General features: G+C 44.4%; 1 protein-coding gene across 5 annotated transcripts in view; it reads right to left on the bottom strand.

Moving 5' to 3' along the window:
* Positions 1 to 17,896, bottom strand: part of MCPH1 (microcephalin 1) — a 269,736-nt gene that overhangs the window by 207,848 nt on the left and 43,992 nt on the right. For 4 of the 5 annotated variants that reach the window (XM_053216226.1, XM_053216223.1, XM_053216224.1 and 1 more), the window contains 3 exons: positions 15,386 to 15,529; positions 11,877 to 11,963; positions 7,975 to 9,333 (listed from right to left, as the gene is read on the bottom strand). In XM_053216226.1, coding sequence (XP_053072201.1) covers positions 7,975 to 9,333; positions 11,877 to 11,963; positions 15,386 to 15,529 — 1,590 coding nt within the window. The remainder of the gene's footprint in view (positions 1 to 7,974; positions 9,334 to 11,876; positions 11,964 to 15,385; positions 15,530 to 17,896) is intronic. The other variant, XM_053216225.1, reaches the window with a different exon arrangement.

The raw sequence follows: 17,896 nt of genomic DNA, 5'->3' as shown, positions 1-17,896 counted from the left end.
AAGTCAGAAGATCATTAAGTCAAATCATCCTGAGTTGGGAACAGGCCTGAGTTCTTGTGTGATTATGTAAAAGAACATTTTCACAAGCTCAGCTATGGCAAGTTGCTACTATGTTGTCTTTAAGGGTGTTTCTGAAAAACCACAAGCAGCTGAAAGTGCAAAGTAACTGTAAAAGCTGGTAGAAGAGAGAGGCGGGTTGTTATTCCTTTCCACAGCCCAGCAGCATGTTTCCTTCCCAGCTTCCTGCTCTCCTGCCAGCCCACCCACCTCGACCCCCTCCCCCATGGCTGCCGCCATTTGCTCCAAAGCTGGTTTCTCAAGGTCATCAGCTCTCCTCTCTCTCCCAAGGGTGGTCCGAGCACGCCCCACAGTCATCCACTACTCAACGGTCCCAACTCCAGGCCTCTTGCCAGGAGGCTTGATATACCCGACTGCCTAACAGACCTCTATCTTCAACGTCTCTGAGAAATTTCAATTAACACAACCCTGGGCCCTGCGTGACAAACGTTTTATCAGCCATCTACGTATCAAGGTTGTAAATCCTAGACTCCTGTCTCTCTCCTCACTGTCATCTCAACTTCATGACACAAGTGATTCACTTGGTTTCAAAAAGTGATCAAATACAGAGAGAAGAGACCAGAACTTTTACTGTTAAGTTACACTGCCCGGGATTTCAACAATTAGAAATTTGTTTGGGTCAGGGCGCCTGGGTGGCTCAGTGGGTTAAGCATCCGACTCTTGCTTTTGGCTCAGATCACGATCTCACGGTTGGTGAGTTCGAGTCCTACATTGGGTTCTGTGCTGACAGCATGGAGCCTGCTTGGGATTCTCTTGTCTGACTCTTTCCCGCGCATGTTCTCTCTTTCTCTCTCAAAAAAATAAAATAGAATAAATAAACATTAAAAAAAGGGAATTTGTTTGGGTTAACATTATCATCAAAATACAAACACACCAAGGAAGGTTGGAAAGTGAACTCATTCACTTCTCAGTGTGAATGAGTTAAGTCACTACCTCTGCTGCACCTATCCGGGTTAAGAGGTGGTTTTGATACTAAGTGAAAATAAACCACTTTGGAGGCAGAACCAGGCTAAGGCAGCATAAGGACAAATGTATATAACCTAAGTGCTAGGAAAAGGAAAGAGACGAGAAAATGGATGTTGAGACAACCATTAAACTCCTTAGAAGAAACCTGGTCCGTGTGGTTGTTGTGTGCAGGGCGGAGGCATAATAAGAGATACACCCTTACTTCCAACACCTAACCTCCTGCGAACTTTACTTTCCTACTTCCAAGACACAAGACTAATTAACACTAGTACGAGTAGTACATCTAAGCACTCAGTATTGATTGATACAAAACACTCTGCAAAATCAACTACATCAAAGATGAAAAGGCTTCTGAAGCCTTTTCTGATTCTGATTCAAGAATCCATATATTGGACAGGTACAACCATACCCCTAAATCTGAACAATATCCCTCCAGGGAATTTCTTCTGAGTCTCTAAAATCTTAATATTATGAGTCATTTAAGAACAACCTGGAATGCAAGGTCTTAAGACTGCGGAAAGAGCCTTCAAAGACACCTAGGAAAAATCCTTTCCATATAGACTTCTGGGGTTTGGGACACATGCAAAATATTGATGTGTTCGACACAAAAAAAAAAAAAAAAAAACTCAGCTAACAAAAGAATATATATATTTTTTTCGTCCAATAAAACATCAAGTTCACTTTACAAATACAAAAGCAAATCTAATCATGATCATCAAAAGATGTGGAATCTTTTCCTTTATAATCACTATGAAGATCATTAAAATTTATTAAAAATTTTTTTAATGTTTATTTATTTTTGAGAGAGACAGAGACAGAATGAGAGTGGGGGAGGGGCAGAGAGAGAGGGAGACACAGAATCCGAAGCAGGCTCCAGGCTCCCAGCTGTCAGCACAGAGCCTGACGCGGCGGTCGAACTCACAAGCTGTGAGATCATGACCTGAGCCGAAGTCGGACGCTCAACTGACTGAGCCACCCAGGCACCCCCATTAAAATTTATTTTAGTATGTAAACTAATGTTAATACCATATAACCTTTCCCACAGGGAGTAATTTCTCCATCTTTTTAATTCCCTGATACTTGCATATAGATTATCTTGACTGTATCTTCCCTACTTGTCTTAGTTCCTTAAGGGAAAGGGATAGAACTTTACAGCAACCTTACTTCCCCTTGTATTTATCCCAGTATCTGGGACACAGTAGGTGAAGAGTAGTCATAATAAGGAATAAATGAATAGATGAACAAATCAAACAATCAACAGGTTGTAACCCCTTCCTTACGGCCAGCCTTTCTGTTAAGGCTGACTAACCCACACTGAGCGGTTGGGTTGCTTACCTCCAGTGAGTGTACTGGCAGGTCCGGGAGAGAGGGTTGAGAGAAACAGTCTTCTCAAAACATGTGTATTACTTGAATTGTCAAAAGGTGCAGTCATTACTCTTCAATTTAAAATATTTAAGGGGCACCTGGGTGGCTCAGTTGGTTAAGTGCCCAACTTTTGGTTTCGCTCAGGTCATGATCTCGCAGTTCATGGGGTTTGAGCCCTGTGTTGGGCTCTGCACTGGCAGTGTGGAGCCTGCTCAGGATTCTCCCTCTCCCTCTCTCTCTCTCTCTCTCTCTCTCTCTCTCTCTCTGTCCCTCCCTCACTCTCTCCCTCCCTGTCTCTCTCAAAATAAATAAAATTTTAAAAAAATATTCAAGAAATACATGTTTATGTATACCTATGTATTTGATACAATAGTAATTCATAATTTCTCTTGAATGCTCAGAATATGTGAAATATTGAATATCTAAATGCCTATGATTTGAAGGGCTGAGTTATTAGGTATATGTGAAATATTTTTAATTCAATTTAAAAAAAATAGTATATCTCCTACTGATTCAATGAAATGTAAAATACGTCAGTAAGATTATCAAACTTTCTCATTTGGTTGCAAAACATACCCGAAATAAAAAAACACTTCTCTACCTTAGGATTATGAAGAAATACACAAAAATGCACCTTTTACAAATCATATAGCATTTCTGCCTCTAAACCCCATATTGAACCATATTAATCATTGTCTAAGCAGACACTACTATTCACTATGCTACTTCTTCCTTCAAAGGCAGGATGAAGCCTTGTAATTCCTTCCCAACCAAGAGCTATACAGGCAATGGCCCCGAACCAACTGAAGTCAGCACAGACACCATTTGTTATTTCCATCTCTGGGATTAATGCACTAAGACAGAACAGTGCTGTATTATGAAGGCTGTAGTGCAATTTAAAATATCTACTTCAGCAGGGACTGTACGATATGACGTATGTGTGCTAATTTACCTCCACCCAAACACCCACTCCAGTGGTCAGCTAACAGGTTAACAAATACCACACTCAAGAGAAAACTCCTAGAAATCCTTCTGCCCAATTATTATTAGACCTTTTGCTAACTGGCAAAATGGATCCAAGAAATGAGTTATACTTAGTGGGGTCATCAGTTTGTCAATCAGCATAAACCTTTCTCTGGTTGAATCCATAGATTCAAGAAAACTGGACTGGCTAATATATTATAGGGGGTCCCCCCACCCATGCATGAAGAGGGTGTAATAATCAAGCAAAAGCCACAGCTTGTGTTCCTGGGGGTGATAATATCCAAGACTTGGTCCCCTAAATGGCCGTATGACAAACCGCAGAGTCAAAGTACATCTGGTGGCCTGATGCTGACGAGGTTACAGAAACGTCACCCTAGAATTTTGTAGGCAGCTCGTATGTATTGCAGGCAAGGTATGGAAAGTTCATCTGATGGACAAGACCGGTGAGTTTAGCATACAGTTTGCTTTGTGGACAGTTTTCCACCTACGTGCCAATAAATGTTCGATAAACGTCTGTGTGTCTGAGACGAGGAGTGCCAACTTTCACCAGCTTCCGACACTTGTATTACCCATGAAAAAGAATCCGATAGCTGTACGTGACCAAACTGCTGGGATACGGCACGTGTCTGTAGTGACAGGTAAGATTTTTTTCAAGCACAGCAAAGAAGAAGGTTATCCATTGAACCAGTGGACAAGAGTGAAGGTGTGGCTACGAAAAGAATTTCCTTCCGCTTTTGCCAACGGCCATGTGGCCTCACTGGAACCCCCTGAGCCACCTTTGCCATTGAGAAACAAGTAGGAGCTGACTGTGAGCTACTTCAAGATGACCAGGCAGCTACTTGGCAATTGAAACCAATTTCGGGAGGTGGTCGGAAGGTCCGTGGTGAGCGGTGGCACGGCTGCTGGAAAGCCATCTCAATAGGTGAGTCACGTCAGGCAGCTCTCTACACTTTCCGTCCGAAGTGAAAACGTTACGTGACATCTCCATCCCGTGCAAATTCGACGTGGACAGAACTCCTGCACCCGAGCTGCACGTATTTCCGGGTTTTTCAGACCCCGATGCAAGAACAAAGGAAATTTATTTTGACGTCCACTCGACTGCACAACTGACAAGCTTCCACCTATCTTCGTTGGAAGTGACTAATTTGCTGTGTAAGACACACTAAAAGGCACGTATCATGTGAAAAATCTCACAGATTTCCATAAATGCTTTATATACGATGAATGTGCTTGATGAAAACCATCTGCTTATGGGCTGGTATCAGTATCTGGCTGTACCTATCTGTCTGAAAAGGCGTGTTCGAAAGGAAAACATAAAATTTTATTGTACATCTGCCTCAATAAATGTTTGCAATCCATTCTGAAGATATGAATGCTCCATCTGAACCCCAATCAAGAGAAAAGTAATTCCTCTCCCAAAAAACAGAATTCTGTTCTTCTCATTAGGCCTGCATTACTGCACTCAAAATATTTGAGTTTTGTCAATAAAAATTTTGTAAAAATGTCTTTTCTTCTCTTTGTGTAAATAGCCACGTGTCTTGATTTTGCTTTCTGGTCCACAAAGCCTGAAATAGTTACTATCTGATTCCTTACAGAAAAAATCTGCAGACCCCTGAAATGGACTAAAGAATGAAGTAAATATATTGCTCTATTGATACTGATATGGAAATATCTGACATTTTAAAAAAGCAAACCTTACGGCAACGAGATGATATAATCCTATCTTTGCAATAAAATCCCTTTGTAACATCTACCCTCACACCCTCACTGGGCACCCCCCCCCCCCCCCCACACACACACAGAGTCTCGAAGGAATTACAGTGAACCGGTGACAGCAACTGCTTCTAGCAGATGCTCCACAACCAGTTGGTTCACGAAGCATCCAGGGTGACGTGCAACTGAGAAAGCCCATCTGGTGACTCCCCTGTTTAAAACCCCCAGGGGCTTCTCAATCACACTTCAAAACCAAACAAAACCACTCCAAGTCTTGTCAGGTACTAGAGCCCTGGGGATCTGGCTCCTGGCTATCTTTCTAGCTCATTTCCTCCCAGGCTTCCTTCAGCCCAATGAGCTGCAGCTGCACTGGCCTCGGTGCAGTTCCTGCAAGTACTTTCTACCCCAGGGCATTTGTACTTGCTGTTTCCTCAGGCTGAAACATAATTCAAGCAGTCATAGGACTACCGGCTCTGCGATGTCTGGTCTGAGGTCTCAGGTCACCTTATCTAACTGCCCGCACTGCTGTGGTGCTGTGTATCATCAGGCTCACTGATTGACGTCATGCTTGCCTTCATCTACTGCGACTTCCTCACTAGAACATGACCTCTATGCAGGGCACACACTGTTTGCTTCTCTGACATCTTCCAGCAAACTAGACAAGTGCCTGGGACACAACAGGTGCACAGCTAAGAGCTGTCATGGGAACTCACAGGAGGAGGTACCCGAGGGTAGGAGAGCAACATTTACTCGAAGCAACTTCTGTTACTGCGAGCATATACTTGTTTACAAAATTGTTCATAGAGAATAAAAGTCTAAAACGAAAAAATTACTGATTAATATGATTTCAGAGATTATTTACAAAAAATTAAAAGTTTCTCCCTCTGTTCCTGTTCTCCTCACGTTTCTTACTGACTCTTTCTGTAACTTGTGCTTGTAACCTTTAGTGCCACCTTCTACCTTCCATACCGACAAGGGCAATGAGTACAAGTGAACTGAAAGCAGAAATTGAAAAAAGACTTTTATTTCAACATAGAAGACTTGGAGGTACCGCTTCATGTACAGAGTATTATTCCGGCTCCACAACTGAGCACACAAGCAAGGTCTAGAGTAAGCTGCAGGCTCTGTGCTTCCACCCCCGTGGTAGGTTCCCAGACAGAGGTGGGACACCGGCTGAGCTGGTAACAGGCAATTTAAACCCATCAGTGGGTCTTGATTTTATCACAACAAAACAAAGGGATTTGGTTTAGGCTAGACAATACAGAAGTCTCTCCAGCCCTTCAATGCAATGATTTTCTGTCTTTGTGGAATGACATCAAACAAAGTGACCCTACAAGACATCCTTACATTAGAGGGCATAGAACGTCTGTTTCTCGGAGTGAAGTTCGGTCACACCAGGGCCCTGGCTGCACACCGCTGTGTGACAGCCCACATCAGATGAGGCCGACATCTGCAGTCCCCTGGAGCGCCCGGTGCTGGCCCCTCGGGGTTTTCCACGTGCTCCAGGCCCCAGGGGACTGTGGACGTGGGGGAGAGTGCTACAACATCCCGCCTGCAGGGACAACCGCGCTCTTTCTGAACGACGTCGGGGCTGCGGGGTGCGCCTCATGTCTGCAACCAGCCTTTCGTCCCCCGAATTTATATTTTCACATCATTAAATATTATTCAAAGGCTTTAAAAATAAACAAGATAAAAACCGAAGAAAATGAGAATGTAAGCTTTAAGAACAGGATACTCTTAACTACCAAAATAATTCTATATATCTACTGTTTTATATTAACCTTAGAGTCAACATGATTTTAAAATAAATATTTTGAAAACACATACTGAGGCTAAGACAAGATATAGTTTGTCAAATGTTATATATTTTCGGAAAGCTGAAATATTAAAATATACAAAATTAATCCTCTGTGAGGCTATTCTGGGGACTTTATACCCAAGGAAAAGATCTACAGCAGTGATTATTTCAACCCCTATAACTTCTGCATCTTGAGAAGGTTAGTTAAAATCATAGGGTAAGCAAACAAATAATCAAGGATAAAGTTAGTCTTATGGAAATTTCAGCTTCATCTTTCGGTAAACATGGTTAAAGTTCAAGATTTCATCACTTTTGATTGCTGAAATTTATCTGTGCTTGTAAGCAAAGTGCAAAATAAAATGTCTTCTATTGTTGCTACTTTTGCTACAATTACACAGTTTATTACGATGGCTACAGTTAAATTACACACAGAAATAAAAGTCTATTTAAATCACAGCTTAAAGCAAAGTAAATAGAAGCCAACGAGGCCTGTTACGATAAACTTACCCTGAGCAAAAACGTTAAAAACATTTTTCTTTATAACTAACACTGACCCAGGTTTCTTCAAAATAAATACTGCTAACATATTTCCCCAGTTCCTTTCTCGTACCTTCTCTTTTCCTGGTGGAAGCAATGCTCACACTGCCTTACTATCCCCCTGGCATCAAGAGCCTCACTCCTGTGAGCAGAGAGATGTTCAAACCCTCCGTCAGAACGCCTGTCTGCACACCAGCCATGTTCCAGGAGGAGGCTGCATGCAAACAGGGGAGCACCTGCTTTGGTTGACTTCGCACGTCAGGCTTCACTCACTTGTCACCCACACGGAAAGGCTTGGAGAAACGTATTCCTAACAGCAGATTGGACCAATGAGCCTAGAAATACCACAGGGCGGTGAGCCACCTTCTCCTAAAGAATCTATCATTGGAAAACATCAAACACCCGTTCTTTAAAAATAAAAAAAGGAAAAAAGCAAACACTTTAATTACGAAAAGGCTGTGGTGACTTCACAAGACGGACACACCGTCCCATATTCCCATAACCAAGACACCTGGAAAAGGAGATTCACGTACTTTCACTGCATCCTCTGGACACATCTTCCCTCTGCTGGGCGGAGGTGTCCGCGGTGCAGTCGCCTGCAAAACCCAGCCGGTCGTCAGGCTGCGTTCCACCGCAGGACTCCCGCTTCGTCCGAGGGCGGTCTTCTTTCTGCACGCTCCCCGCGCCCATCAGCTCTCTGGCTTCCGCGCTGCCCCCTTCCAGGGGACGTGAGTCCCCGTCAGGTCCTTTCCCGCCGAGCCCGTCCGCAGCAGGCAGTGCGTCGTGGACCGGAGAGTCTGCGCCATCTGGGCGCGTACCCTCCCCTCTCTGAGCACCAGCCTGCGGACGACTCCCTGCGGTTTCCTCAGCGGCCAGGCAAGCCCACGCTGCGTTTGCTTTGTCACGTGTGGGTTTCTCAAGACTGCGGCGACTTTGTGCCCTTAAATCGCTCGTGGGGGCGGGGCTGGGATTCTTCCCAATGCAGGAGAAGTCAGACGTCTGCAGTATGTTCCTTCTCTCCCCCCGAGAGAGGCCTCTGCAGATGAAGAGAGCAGGGCCCGCTGACGACTGACACCCGGGGAGAAGACCGTCCAAGCTCCTCTCCTTGAGGTTGTCAGGTGAAAAGTAATCGTCGTACGAGGACACGCCGCAGCCAGGAGCCTGGGCGGCAGCCCCAGGCCCGAAGTGCAGGCGGTCCCCCGACGCGAGGAGCCACTCCTGTGACATGCCGGGTTTCCCGCGGCATCTCTTCTTTAGTCTTCCTGTCGGGGAAGAATCTGAGATCTCAGACTTTCTTCTTCTCTTCGCCGAGGAGCTCTCAGATCGTGAATGTCCCCAAGGGTGGTGTTCTGTCGCAGATAACGTAGGGGGCAGACCGTGTTTCATGCCAAACACCTCCCTGGGTGCTCCCCCGGACCACGTGTCGGGGGTGACCGCTTCACCCGCAGGATCCCTCTGCCGACTTACTTCTTGTTCTGAGAGACGGCCCGAGGGATTCTGAGGAGTTAACTGGCTGAGGTGACCAGCAGGTGCCGACGAATGAACACTACCGGTCTTCAGTGCAGGTGAAGGATCAGCAGGTGCTGACGAATGAACACTACTGGTCTTTAGTGAAGCTGAAAGACCAGCAGGTGCTGACGAATGAACACTACCGGTCTTCAGTGCAGGTGAAGGATCAGCAGGTGCTGACGAATGAACACTACCGGTCTTTAGTGAAGCTGAAGGACCAGCAGGTGCCGATGAATGAACACTACCGGTCTTCAGTGCAGGTGAAGATACACACACACCACTTCTACTTTCGTCAACGACTTCTCCCACTCTCCTCTCCTGACTTCCTGAGTTTCCAGAAAGATTGTCAAAAGATGAGTCCAGAGCACCAGAAAAGGATTCATCTGGAAAACATCAGTAAAGAATTAACTTTTAAGATGCTTTCAATTATTACAGAAGTAATTTTCAGTTAACCGATACTTCTTAAACATAGCTACTGGTTAAAGACAGTATCAACCACATCCACCTGAGGACGCCTTTAGGACCAGCATTTTTCACTAACGAACCCAGGCGTCAGTGTGCGCATGGACGGCACGGGGCGGGGGGGGGGGGGGCGGGAGGCAGGGACAGACCTCCACCACCAACACGCTCACCTTCTGTACATTCACATGCATGTGCACGTGTTTTCAGAAAGAGCATTGGCACCTTGTTCAATTCTCAAGAAGGTCAATCATTCTAAAAGGTTAGGACTAACACCATGGTCTAGGTCAAGTTCTAGCCTTTCGTGAACACAGCCCACCAACCCCCAGTCCTCCACTCAAAGCCTCATGTTGTATTTATATCCAACAGTGAACCACCAGGTAGATGGTAGGGTGCTGTCTTCCCTTGTGTCTTGTACATTTCTTGAGAGTAGTGCTAAGTTGACCGCCTCCTGTCTCCCGAAAACTGCAAGCGTGTGTGTCCCTCCAGGCTCTGCCTTCACCCCACACTTTAATCTGGGTAATTCCTATCCGTACTTCAAACCCTCCCCCCACCCCTCGAACGTGCCTATCTCTGAACCCTCCCGCTGCACCAGGTCTGGTTGCACACATCCTCCTCTAGTATGCAGAATGCTGCCTGAATTTCCCAAAAGCAGGTGTCCTAGTGTTCTTCTTATTCCTATCTGTCCCTCTCACTAAACTGGAAGTTCCCAGTGCACAGACACTATTTTCTGGCATCTGAGGCCTCGAGCCCCACAGAGGTGATCCACAGGGAGCAGCGAAGCCCACAGGGCAGGGAGGCGCTGTACCCACACCGAGTCAAGGAGCCTGTGTGTCCCTAAGTCAGGAGCAAGAAACAGAGGACACTTTTAATACCAGCAGCTGAAGACGCTTAGCACACTTTTCAAAAAGCTGACAAGCAGTGAGACATGTCATTGGGCATAAATTCTGAGGTCACACTGCCTAGGTTCAGGTCCTGGACTGGCCAATCACAAACTCTATGAACTTTTACGAGCTGCTTGACCTCGCTGGCCTAGTTTTCTCGTGAACAAAATGGGGGTGACAAGGGTAACCATTTAGTAGGGCTAGTGGGGGAGTTAAATGAAACACAGTATGTAAGATACCCAGAACAGCACCTGTGACACAGGAAAAATGAAATCTGTGTTACATACTATTACTTGTGTCCAACTTACGTAAAATAAATCCATCAAGTGTGAAATAAAAAGATTATTTAAGATAAATGGGTAATTCCAACACACACCAAACAGATTATAAAAATGAGCCACACATGGGACACCTGGGTGGCTCAGTTGGTTAAGCATCCGACTCTTGATTTCGGCTCAGGTCAGGATCTCACGGTTCGTGAGTTCGAGCCCCGCTTCCACCTCCATGCTGATGGCACACAGTCTGCCTGGGATTCTCTCTCCCCCTCTGTCTGACCCTCCTGAGCTCGCTCTCTCAAAATAAATAAATAAACTTAAAAAAAAAAAATAAGCCACACATGAAAGGGAGCTGTAGTTTAAACTCCTAATACCTCCACACTGTTCTGTCATCTATCCCTGCTGTGACTTTCATAGGATATTCTGTAACATTTCAAGCACTTTGAACAGCTAGCTCTTTGCGGGGGTCAGTGATTCTTATTTGGGCCCTACTGTCAGCTGAAACTAGGTGGTTATATCACATTTCTTAAAATTTACTCAAAGGAAAGCTATAAGCATGAAAAATGATCATTCAAAGCATAACACAGGCTTCCACATTTAAAAGGTGTATGTATCATATATGATTCTAATTTTATTCTAATACTTGGCTAAAATGTCTTTTTATTGTTTATGTATTTTTGAGAGACAGAGACAGAGCACAAGCATGGGGAGGGGCAGAGAGACAGGGAGACACAGAATCTGAAGCAGGTTACAGGCTCCGAGCTGTCAGCACAGGGCCCGAAGCGGGGCTCGAACTCACGAACCGTGAGATCATGACCTGAGCCGAAGTCGGACACTTGACCGACTGAGCCCCCCAGGAGCCCCTCCAATACTCTGCTTCCAAACAGAAATCCATCTATCTTCTAAATTTCTCAATGATCTTTCCACACCTCACGGACACTCAGTCATATGCTCCTTGTAGTCACGATATATGGTGTGAAACAAGCAGCCCTGTGTTGTCAGTAACACAGTCTACAATGCATGCGAATTAGTACTTATAGCACGGATTTTTTTTTTAAACAATGAGCAATAGTTTCTGTGCCAAGAGAGCAAATGCCTGGGAGAAAAACCGTAGGAATCCCAGGTGATTTAACTGATGAAATTTCTCATACGCTAATTGCATTACAATACCTATTTTTTATTACCTAATTCCAGTGAAATTCATGAATTCTAGTTTTTAGCTGTTCTTCACATCAGAAGAAACTCCAAATACGAAAATCATAATATTCTCAAAGTTTAAATATATCACAGAAAAGAAAATAACTTTACCTGAACACAAAGTATCACGTGAAATGTTCCAAGCTTCACACGGGGACTTAAACGGGTCATCGTGAGACTTCTCAAGCAGCTGGGAAGCTGAAAACATAACCGAACCCTTCATCAGATGCACCTCTGACTTGTGGGAGCCCACGGCAAACCCACTCGTTCTGCTCTCCCACACCACACCAACATCGATTTATGCCTGTTAGTTCACACTCCCGACTTACTACAAAACGGTAAGCACAAAAAACTCTTACTCAAATCTACTGCAGATGGTGAGATTCGTAAAAACTAATCTACACAAGTCATGTTTTTTTAATTTTATTTTTTATTTTTATTTTTTTCATCTTTGAGACAGAAAGAGACAGAGCATGAGCAGGGGAGGGGCAGAGAGAGAGGGAGACACAGAATCCAAAGCAGGCTCCAGGCTCCGGGCTGTCGGCACAGAGCCTGATGTGGGGCTCAAACTCACGGACCGTGAGATCATGACCTGAGCTGAAGTCGGATGCTAAACTGACTGAGTCACCCAGGAGCCCCTACATAAATCATGTTATAAAAAGGATTAAATTTAGGATAATTAGAGTTAGAAGAGATTTTGAAAAGTCAGTTTGCCTGGGCCTAAGCAGAAGCCCAACAGAGGTAAAGAAATATTCTCAATTCATCTTGTTGTCTGATAGTCAAGCCTCCTTCTTTTAGAAGCAACCGTTAGCCCTGTAACTAGAGCAGCGGTTCTAAGCCCTGGGCATCTTGGCTCCCAGCGGGTGACGGTCACGTCTGCAGACATCACTGGATGTCACGTGGGTGTGACCTGAATACTGCTGGTGTGCAGTGAGTGGGCAGAGGCCAGGGATGCTGCGAGACACCCTGCCAGTCACAGGACAGCACCTTCCCACCACCCCTCACATGCCCTCAACAAAGAATTGATCAGCCCAAAATGTCGATAGTGTCAAGGTTGAGAAACCTCAGAGATTTCACAGAAAAAATCCAGGACATCAATCACTTAACAAGTAAGGTCACAAATACCATCTTCAAAGGCTGTGCAGACGACAAACCAGAAACAAGAAAGATGTTTTGGTCTCATACCCAAAGATGTTTGTTAAAGAGACTCACAGCATGCTTTCTTGAGGAAACATAAGCAGACAATTTAAACCAAGATAAGAGAGGTGAGCACACAGAGAAGTGTTTCAGATGTTGAATTCTGAGCTGTGCTGGATGCAGTCAAGTGGCAGAATTCACACCGCAAAGTAACGGCACAACGCTTGAGGCATATAAAGTATACACGTGATGAGACAGTGAGCGGAACACTGCTCGCTCCCTAGCTCCACATCCATGCCCCCCTCCTCTTAACAACAGAAACCTCATTCTATCAGTGTAGCCACGCTCTCGTAAAAGACCGTTTTCAGCCTTGTTTGTAGTCTCCTTCTCAGGCTAAATCTACTACAGTCCCCCTTGGCTGTCATCCTGGGTGACACTGGTCATCAGGCAAATCAAACTATGTGGATGAACACAATACAAAAGACTGTGCTTTACTTCTTGGATTATCTGGAGTCGTTTTTTGCCTCTACAGTTCTCTAGCCATAAATGCTTACAACCGAGAAGAGCTGTAAGACTGAGTCCTATTGGATCGAACTTCTGGTATACCAGGTTGCCCACAGGAAGCTAGCTCAGCTGGGAGGCACAGACATTTTAAAGCGGAAGCCAGGCACCAAAGAAGACTAAGCAGAAAAATGAGACACAAGACTCTTGAAAACCACGGAATAGCCACCCTATGACTTGTGCTTAGGACTCCTTTGACGTGGCGGAAACACGCACCTGTATCTAATCTGAGTCACTGGTTTTGTTTGTTACACGTGGCCAAAGCTAACCTTAACCGATACAGGTGCCCACTGCACATTCACATACAAATATAAATTCAAGATAGGCTGAAATAAACCATAAAGGTAACAGGAAAAGACACACAACAATTTTAAAACCTTGTGGTGGGGGAGTTCTGAGCGTCAGGGGAATCCTGGATGCCCTAAGGAAAAAACGAACAGATTTGTCTACATTAAATGTAATGTTTCTGCTTCATAAAAGTTGCTGCATGTTAAATGAGAAAACAAAAGATTTTGAGTATTTCAATCAACAATATATTTACTGAGTGCCTACTACGAATGCACACTGGGCTCCACGCTAGCCACAAGAAAATGTTGCAACATATGACGATTATTGTGCATGATATAAAAAAGACCCTTACAAATCAGAAAAACAGGCAACTGGACAAAAACATATAATTCACAAAGATAATGCAAAAGTTGTAATTACTGATAGAATCAATAACATAAAAATACGTTCCTCTCATAAAAGTGACCTCGAAAGCTAATTAAACAAAGAAATGCGGTTTTTCTATCCCAAACTGAAAAAGATACGGAATCACACCATTTTCCCAAACCTGGAGAAACTGGCTCATAAACAGCGGGCGACGGTAAAATGCCATTTTGAAAGGCAAAAATTTTAAATTCCATCTTTGTGAATTAATACTATTGAAATACACAGGACTACACAGATTTACTGAGAAGCAGGTCTACTGGCATACGGATTCTAACAGTGAACAGGAAATGGAAAGCCTTATGACCACAAATAGGAAAATGGTTAAACAAAACACAAGAACCATACCATGCAATTTAAGAAGAATAAAGACTTGCAGTACTATTTCTAATAAAGAAAAATTGGGAAAACCTCCACTAACAGACGATTCAGTATCCAAACTCTAAACTACTCCACAACATCTCAAAAAGAGAAAAGAAAAGAAAGGGAGAAGGAGGGTCCATACCTATTGATTTGGAAAAAACCTCCAAGCCACTTGTAAGGTTAAAAAAAAAAAAAAAAAAAAGGCTTAAAATAATAGGTATGCCAGATTCAATTTAGGTGAAGAAAGACTACAGGTCTACAGCACACAGAAAGATACAGAAGCCTGTGCACGTAGGCGTATGCCACACCAGAAACAATGTGGAAAAACACGCCAACTTAAAATGTGGGTTACCCGTGGGCGGAGGAGAATTTGATGGGAATCCAGATGGGTGTTCACTATGAGCCACATGCTGGTAAATGTTTTATGAAAATGTGCTCACACGTTATTCAACCGGAAATTTTAAAGATAGCCCAAATAAAGAAAAACCTAAACTCATGCAGGAGATAATTAGTCTAAAGCAAATTCTCTCAAAAGAGCCTGGTTTATTATTAAAAAAAAAAAAAAATCCCAAAGATATTAAAAATCACAAAGGGGCTACAAAAAATAGATTCTCAACCTATACATCCAAAAAGTACACGCCCAATATATGCTTAAAATATATGCTTTAAAAATCTTAATGAAGCCTAAGATTTTCTGGAGGAAAATATTAACACAGTCCACCCTGAAAGAGGTAAAAATCTATTAGAATCAGGAAACAAGTGAAGTATCTAGGGAAGAAGGAAAAAACCTTCCCCCCACAGTTCACTCAGCAAGTGCTCTGCTCCCTTTATAAAGTGTGCACACTTACAGGTAGGTGACAGGTTCTCCCTTTTCTCCTTCATCTGCTGTAACCTCTTCTGCATGGTGTTGTGCTGGCCGCTGCACATTTTAATTGTGGGACTGTACACCAATGAGCCGTTAGATTCAAATAAGAGAACAGGGACATCATTATCTGAAAATAAACAAAAATCCAATTTTGAGCTTTAGAAAAAAAAGCCTTCTTACTGCAACCATCTGATTCGTTTCAGGGAACACCCCGCGGCCCATCCCCACGGTCCTCCTCCTCCCCTTCACCATCATCACCGACTACGGCCAATGCTCCGTCATCAGCCTACCACCTCCACAAGCATCAACCCTGGCACTAAAACTGCTGACATCTGCTGAGAAACGCCCACCTGCCAGGGACTGTGCACTAAGCACTATCCGTGCACCATTTCATTCAACCTCTCCCCAAACCGTGCAGCAGGTATCAGAATTTAAAGATGAAGAAACCAAGAAACAAAGTTAATTTATTTGCATGTGCCCAGGCTCACACACCTAGTGAGAAGGGAAAGCCAGAACGCAATCTGGCTCCGAACTGTTGGTGAGGAGAGGCGGGGTACGTCACCCCAAACGTGCCGCTTTGGCAAAGGGGTTACCATGGGCAAAGTGTAGTCACATAACAGCAGGTGAAAAGAAAGGCACACTGACACCCCCCAGCCCAGCTTCTTCCTCAAGACAGGAGATAAAACTCCCCTTTGAGAGGTGTACCCCCCGCACATTATCACCAGGGATGGGGAGGTGAGGCCAAGAGAATCCTGTAAAACAGACCTTGTTAAAATAACCCGTGTTCTCTTTTGGTTCTTCTTATATGTCACTCTTCCACGGCTGCCCCTCTCTGTTCAACGTCAGCACGAAAGTTGTACCACTGCATTGGGCCTTCAATTCCTTTGAGAGCCCCCATGTCACAGAAAACGTACAAGCATGTACACTTTTCTCCTGTTAGTCTGTCTTCGGTAACAGATCCCCAGCTGAGAACCGAAGATGTGTGCGGGGAAAGTTCTCTCTTCCAGTAGTTTTCAGCCTGGGTTATAGAAACCACCACCACTCACCAAGCCTCCCTGACCTCCAACACACGTGCGCACACACACACATGCACACACAAACACACGAACTCTGAGGTCAGGAGTCCTCCAGCCATGAAATGAGGGCTAAATTGTGTGTCAGTGCACAGGTGTGCCTTTTTCTGGAATCCGTACCTTGCTCAAAGAGAACGTTAGGGCCCTGACCACCTCCCCTCATCCACCAAACAAAAAAACCCACCAAAAATCATTCAGTATCTTCTCCTTTGTGACTCTTAAGCCTGAACAACTCTAACTACAATTTTGACAATATGCAGACATATGTCAGTTGTATCTTTAACACCTTTTATTTGCAGTATTTTGATTTCTATTAAGATATAAATTTGATTTTTTATCTATCAGTACTTTGCCCAACTCTTTTCAAATCCAGCATCACTGGTGTAGGAAGAAGCCCAAATGGCAACAGGATGAAGGAGGCAGAGAGGTCTGGTACTGCCGTGAGGCTGGAGAGGAGACCGGATCAGAGGCCATGCTGTGCCGCAGGACATGTTAAACACAGGGTTTCATCCGAAAGACGCTTCCTGACCATGACACTGTTGACGCTGAAGCCCTAGGTGGGGTGTCCCCCTGACTTCTGGTTTACACCCTTCTGACCCTAGTCAGGTGACAGATGGTAAGGACACAGTGCCTCACGGGGCCCAGTCAAGGAGCCGCATGAAGGGCTCATATGGGGTTGATGCAGGCTTAGAGGGAATCAAGCAATCACTCGGAAGCAGGAGTCAAGATCCTCGCAAAGAAGGGGCATCAGGCAGAAAGTGACATCAAGAACTACCGCGTGTTTCTGGCTGGAGCAGCACAGCAGACCGGACGGTCAGAGTGAGGCTGTAAAGGAGGGACCAGTACAGCACAAGAGAAAGACTTGACTCTCGGACAGGGGATGACTCAGCACGAGAATGAACGATATAGGCACGGTGTGTGGACAATTATCTGGCAGCACCATGCAGGCCAAATGTTCGTCAATTCTGCTGTGTTACTATGACAGATTCAAAGCAACGCTTGATAATTCTACATAAAAAATTTCAGAACACAGAGAATTTGTGACATGGCAACATACACTAAAACAAAAAACTAGAGAAATGAATGTTTCCTTTTTCTATGCTATACACTATATAGTTACTGAAATTGCTTACATGCATCAATGGCATGTTGGGACTGGCCAGAAACCCTAAATTTAGGTGGTGAAAAAGGCAAAAAAGAGAAATACAAAAAACACATATAGTACTTTAGAGTTTCATGAGGTCCTAAAGTATTTCTCTAAATCATTAAAAGAACACATGTAGGTGTGCCTGGGTAGCCCAGTTAGTTAAGTGTCCAACTCTTCTTGATTTCAGCTCAGGTCAGGATCTCATGGTTCCTGAGTTCGAGCCCTATGTTGAGCATTGACAGCCTGGAGCCTGCTTGGGATTCTCTCTCTCTGC

Source organism: Acinonyx jubatus, chromosome B1, assembly GCF_027475565.1.
Source record: "Acinonyx jubatus isolate Ajub_Pintada_27869175 chromosome B1, VMU_Ajub_asm_v1.0, whole genome shotgun sequence".
In the NCBI taxonomy this organism is placed as follows: Eukaryota; Metazoa; Chordata; class Mammalia; order Carnivora; family Felidae; genus Acinonyx; species Acinonyx jubatus.
This window is presented reverse-complemented; position numbering and strand designations above follow the sequence as displayed.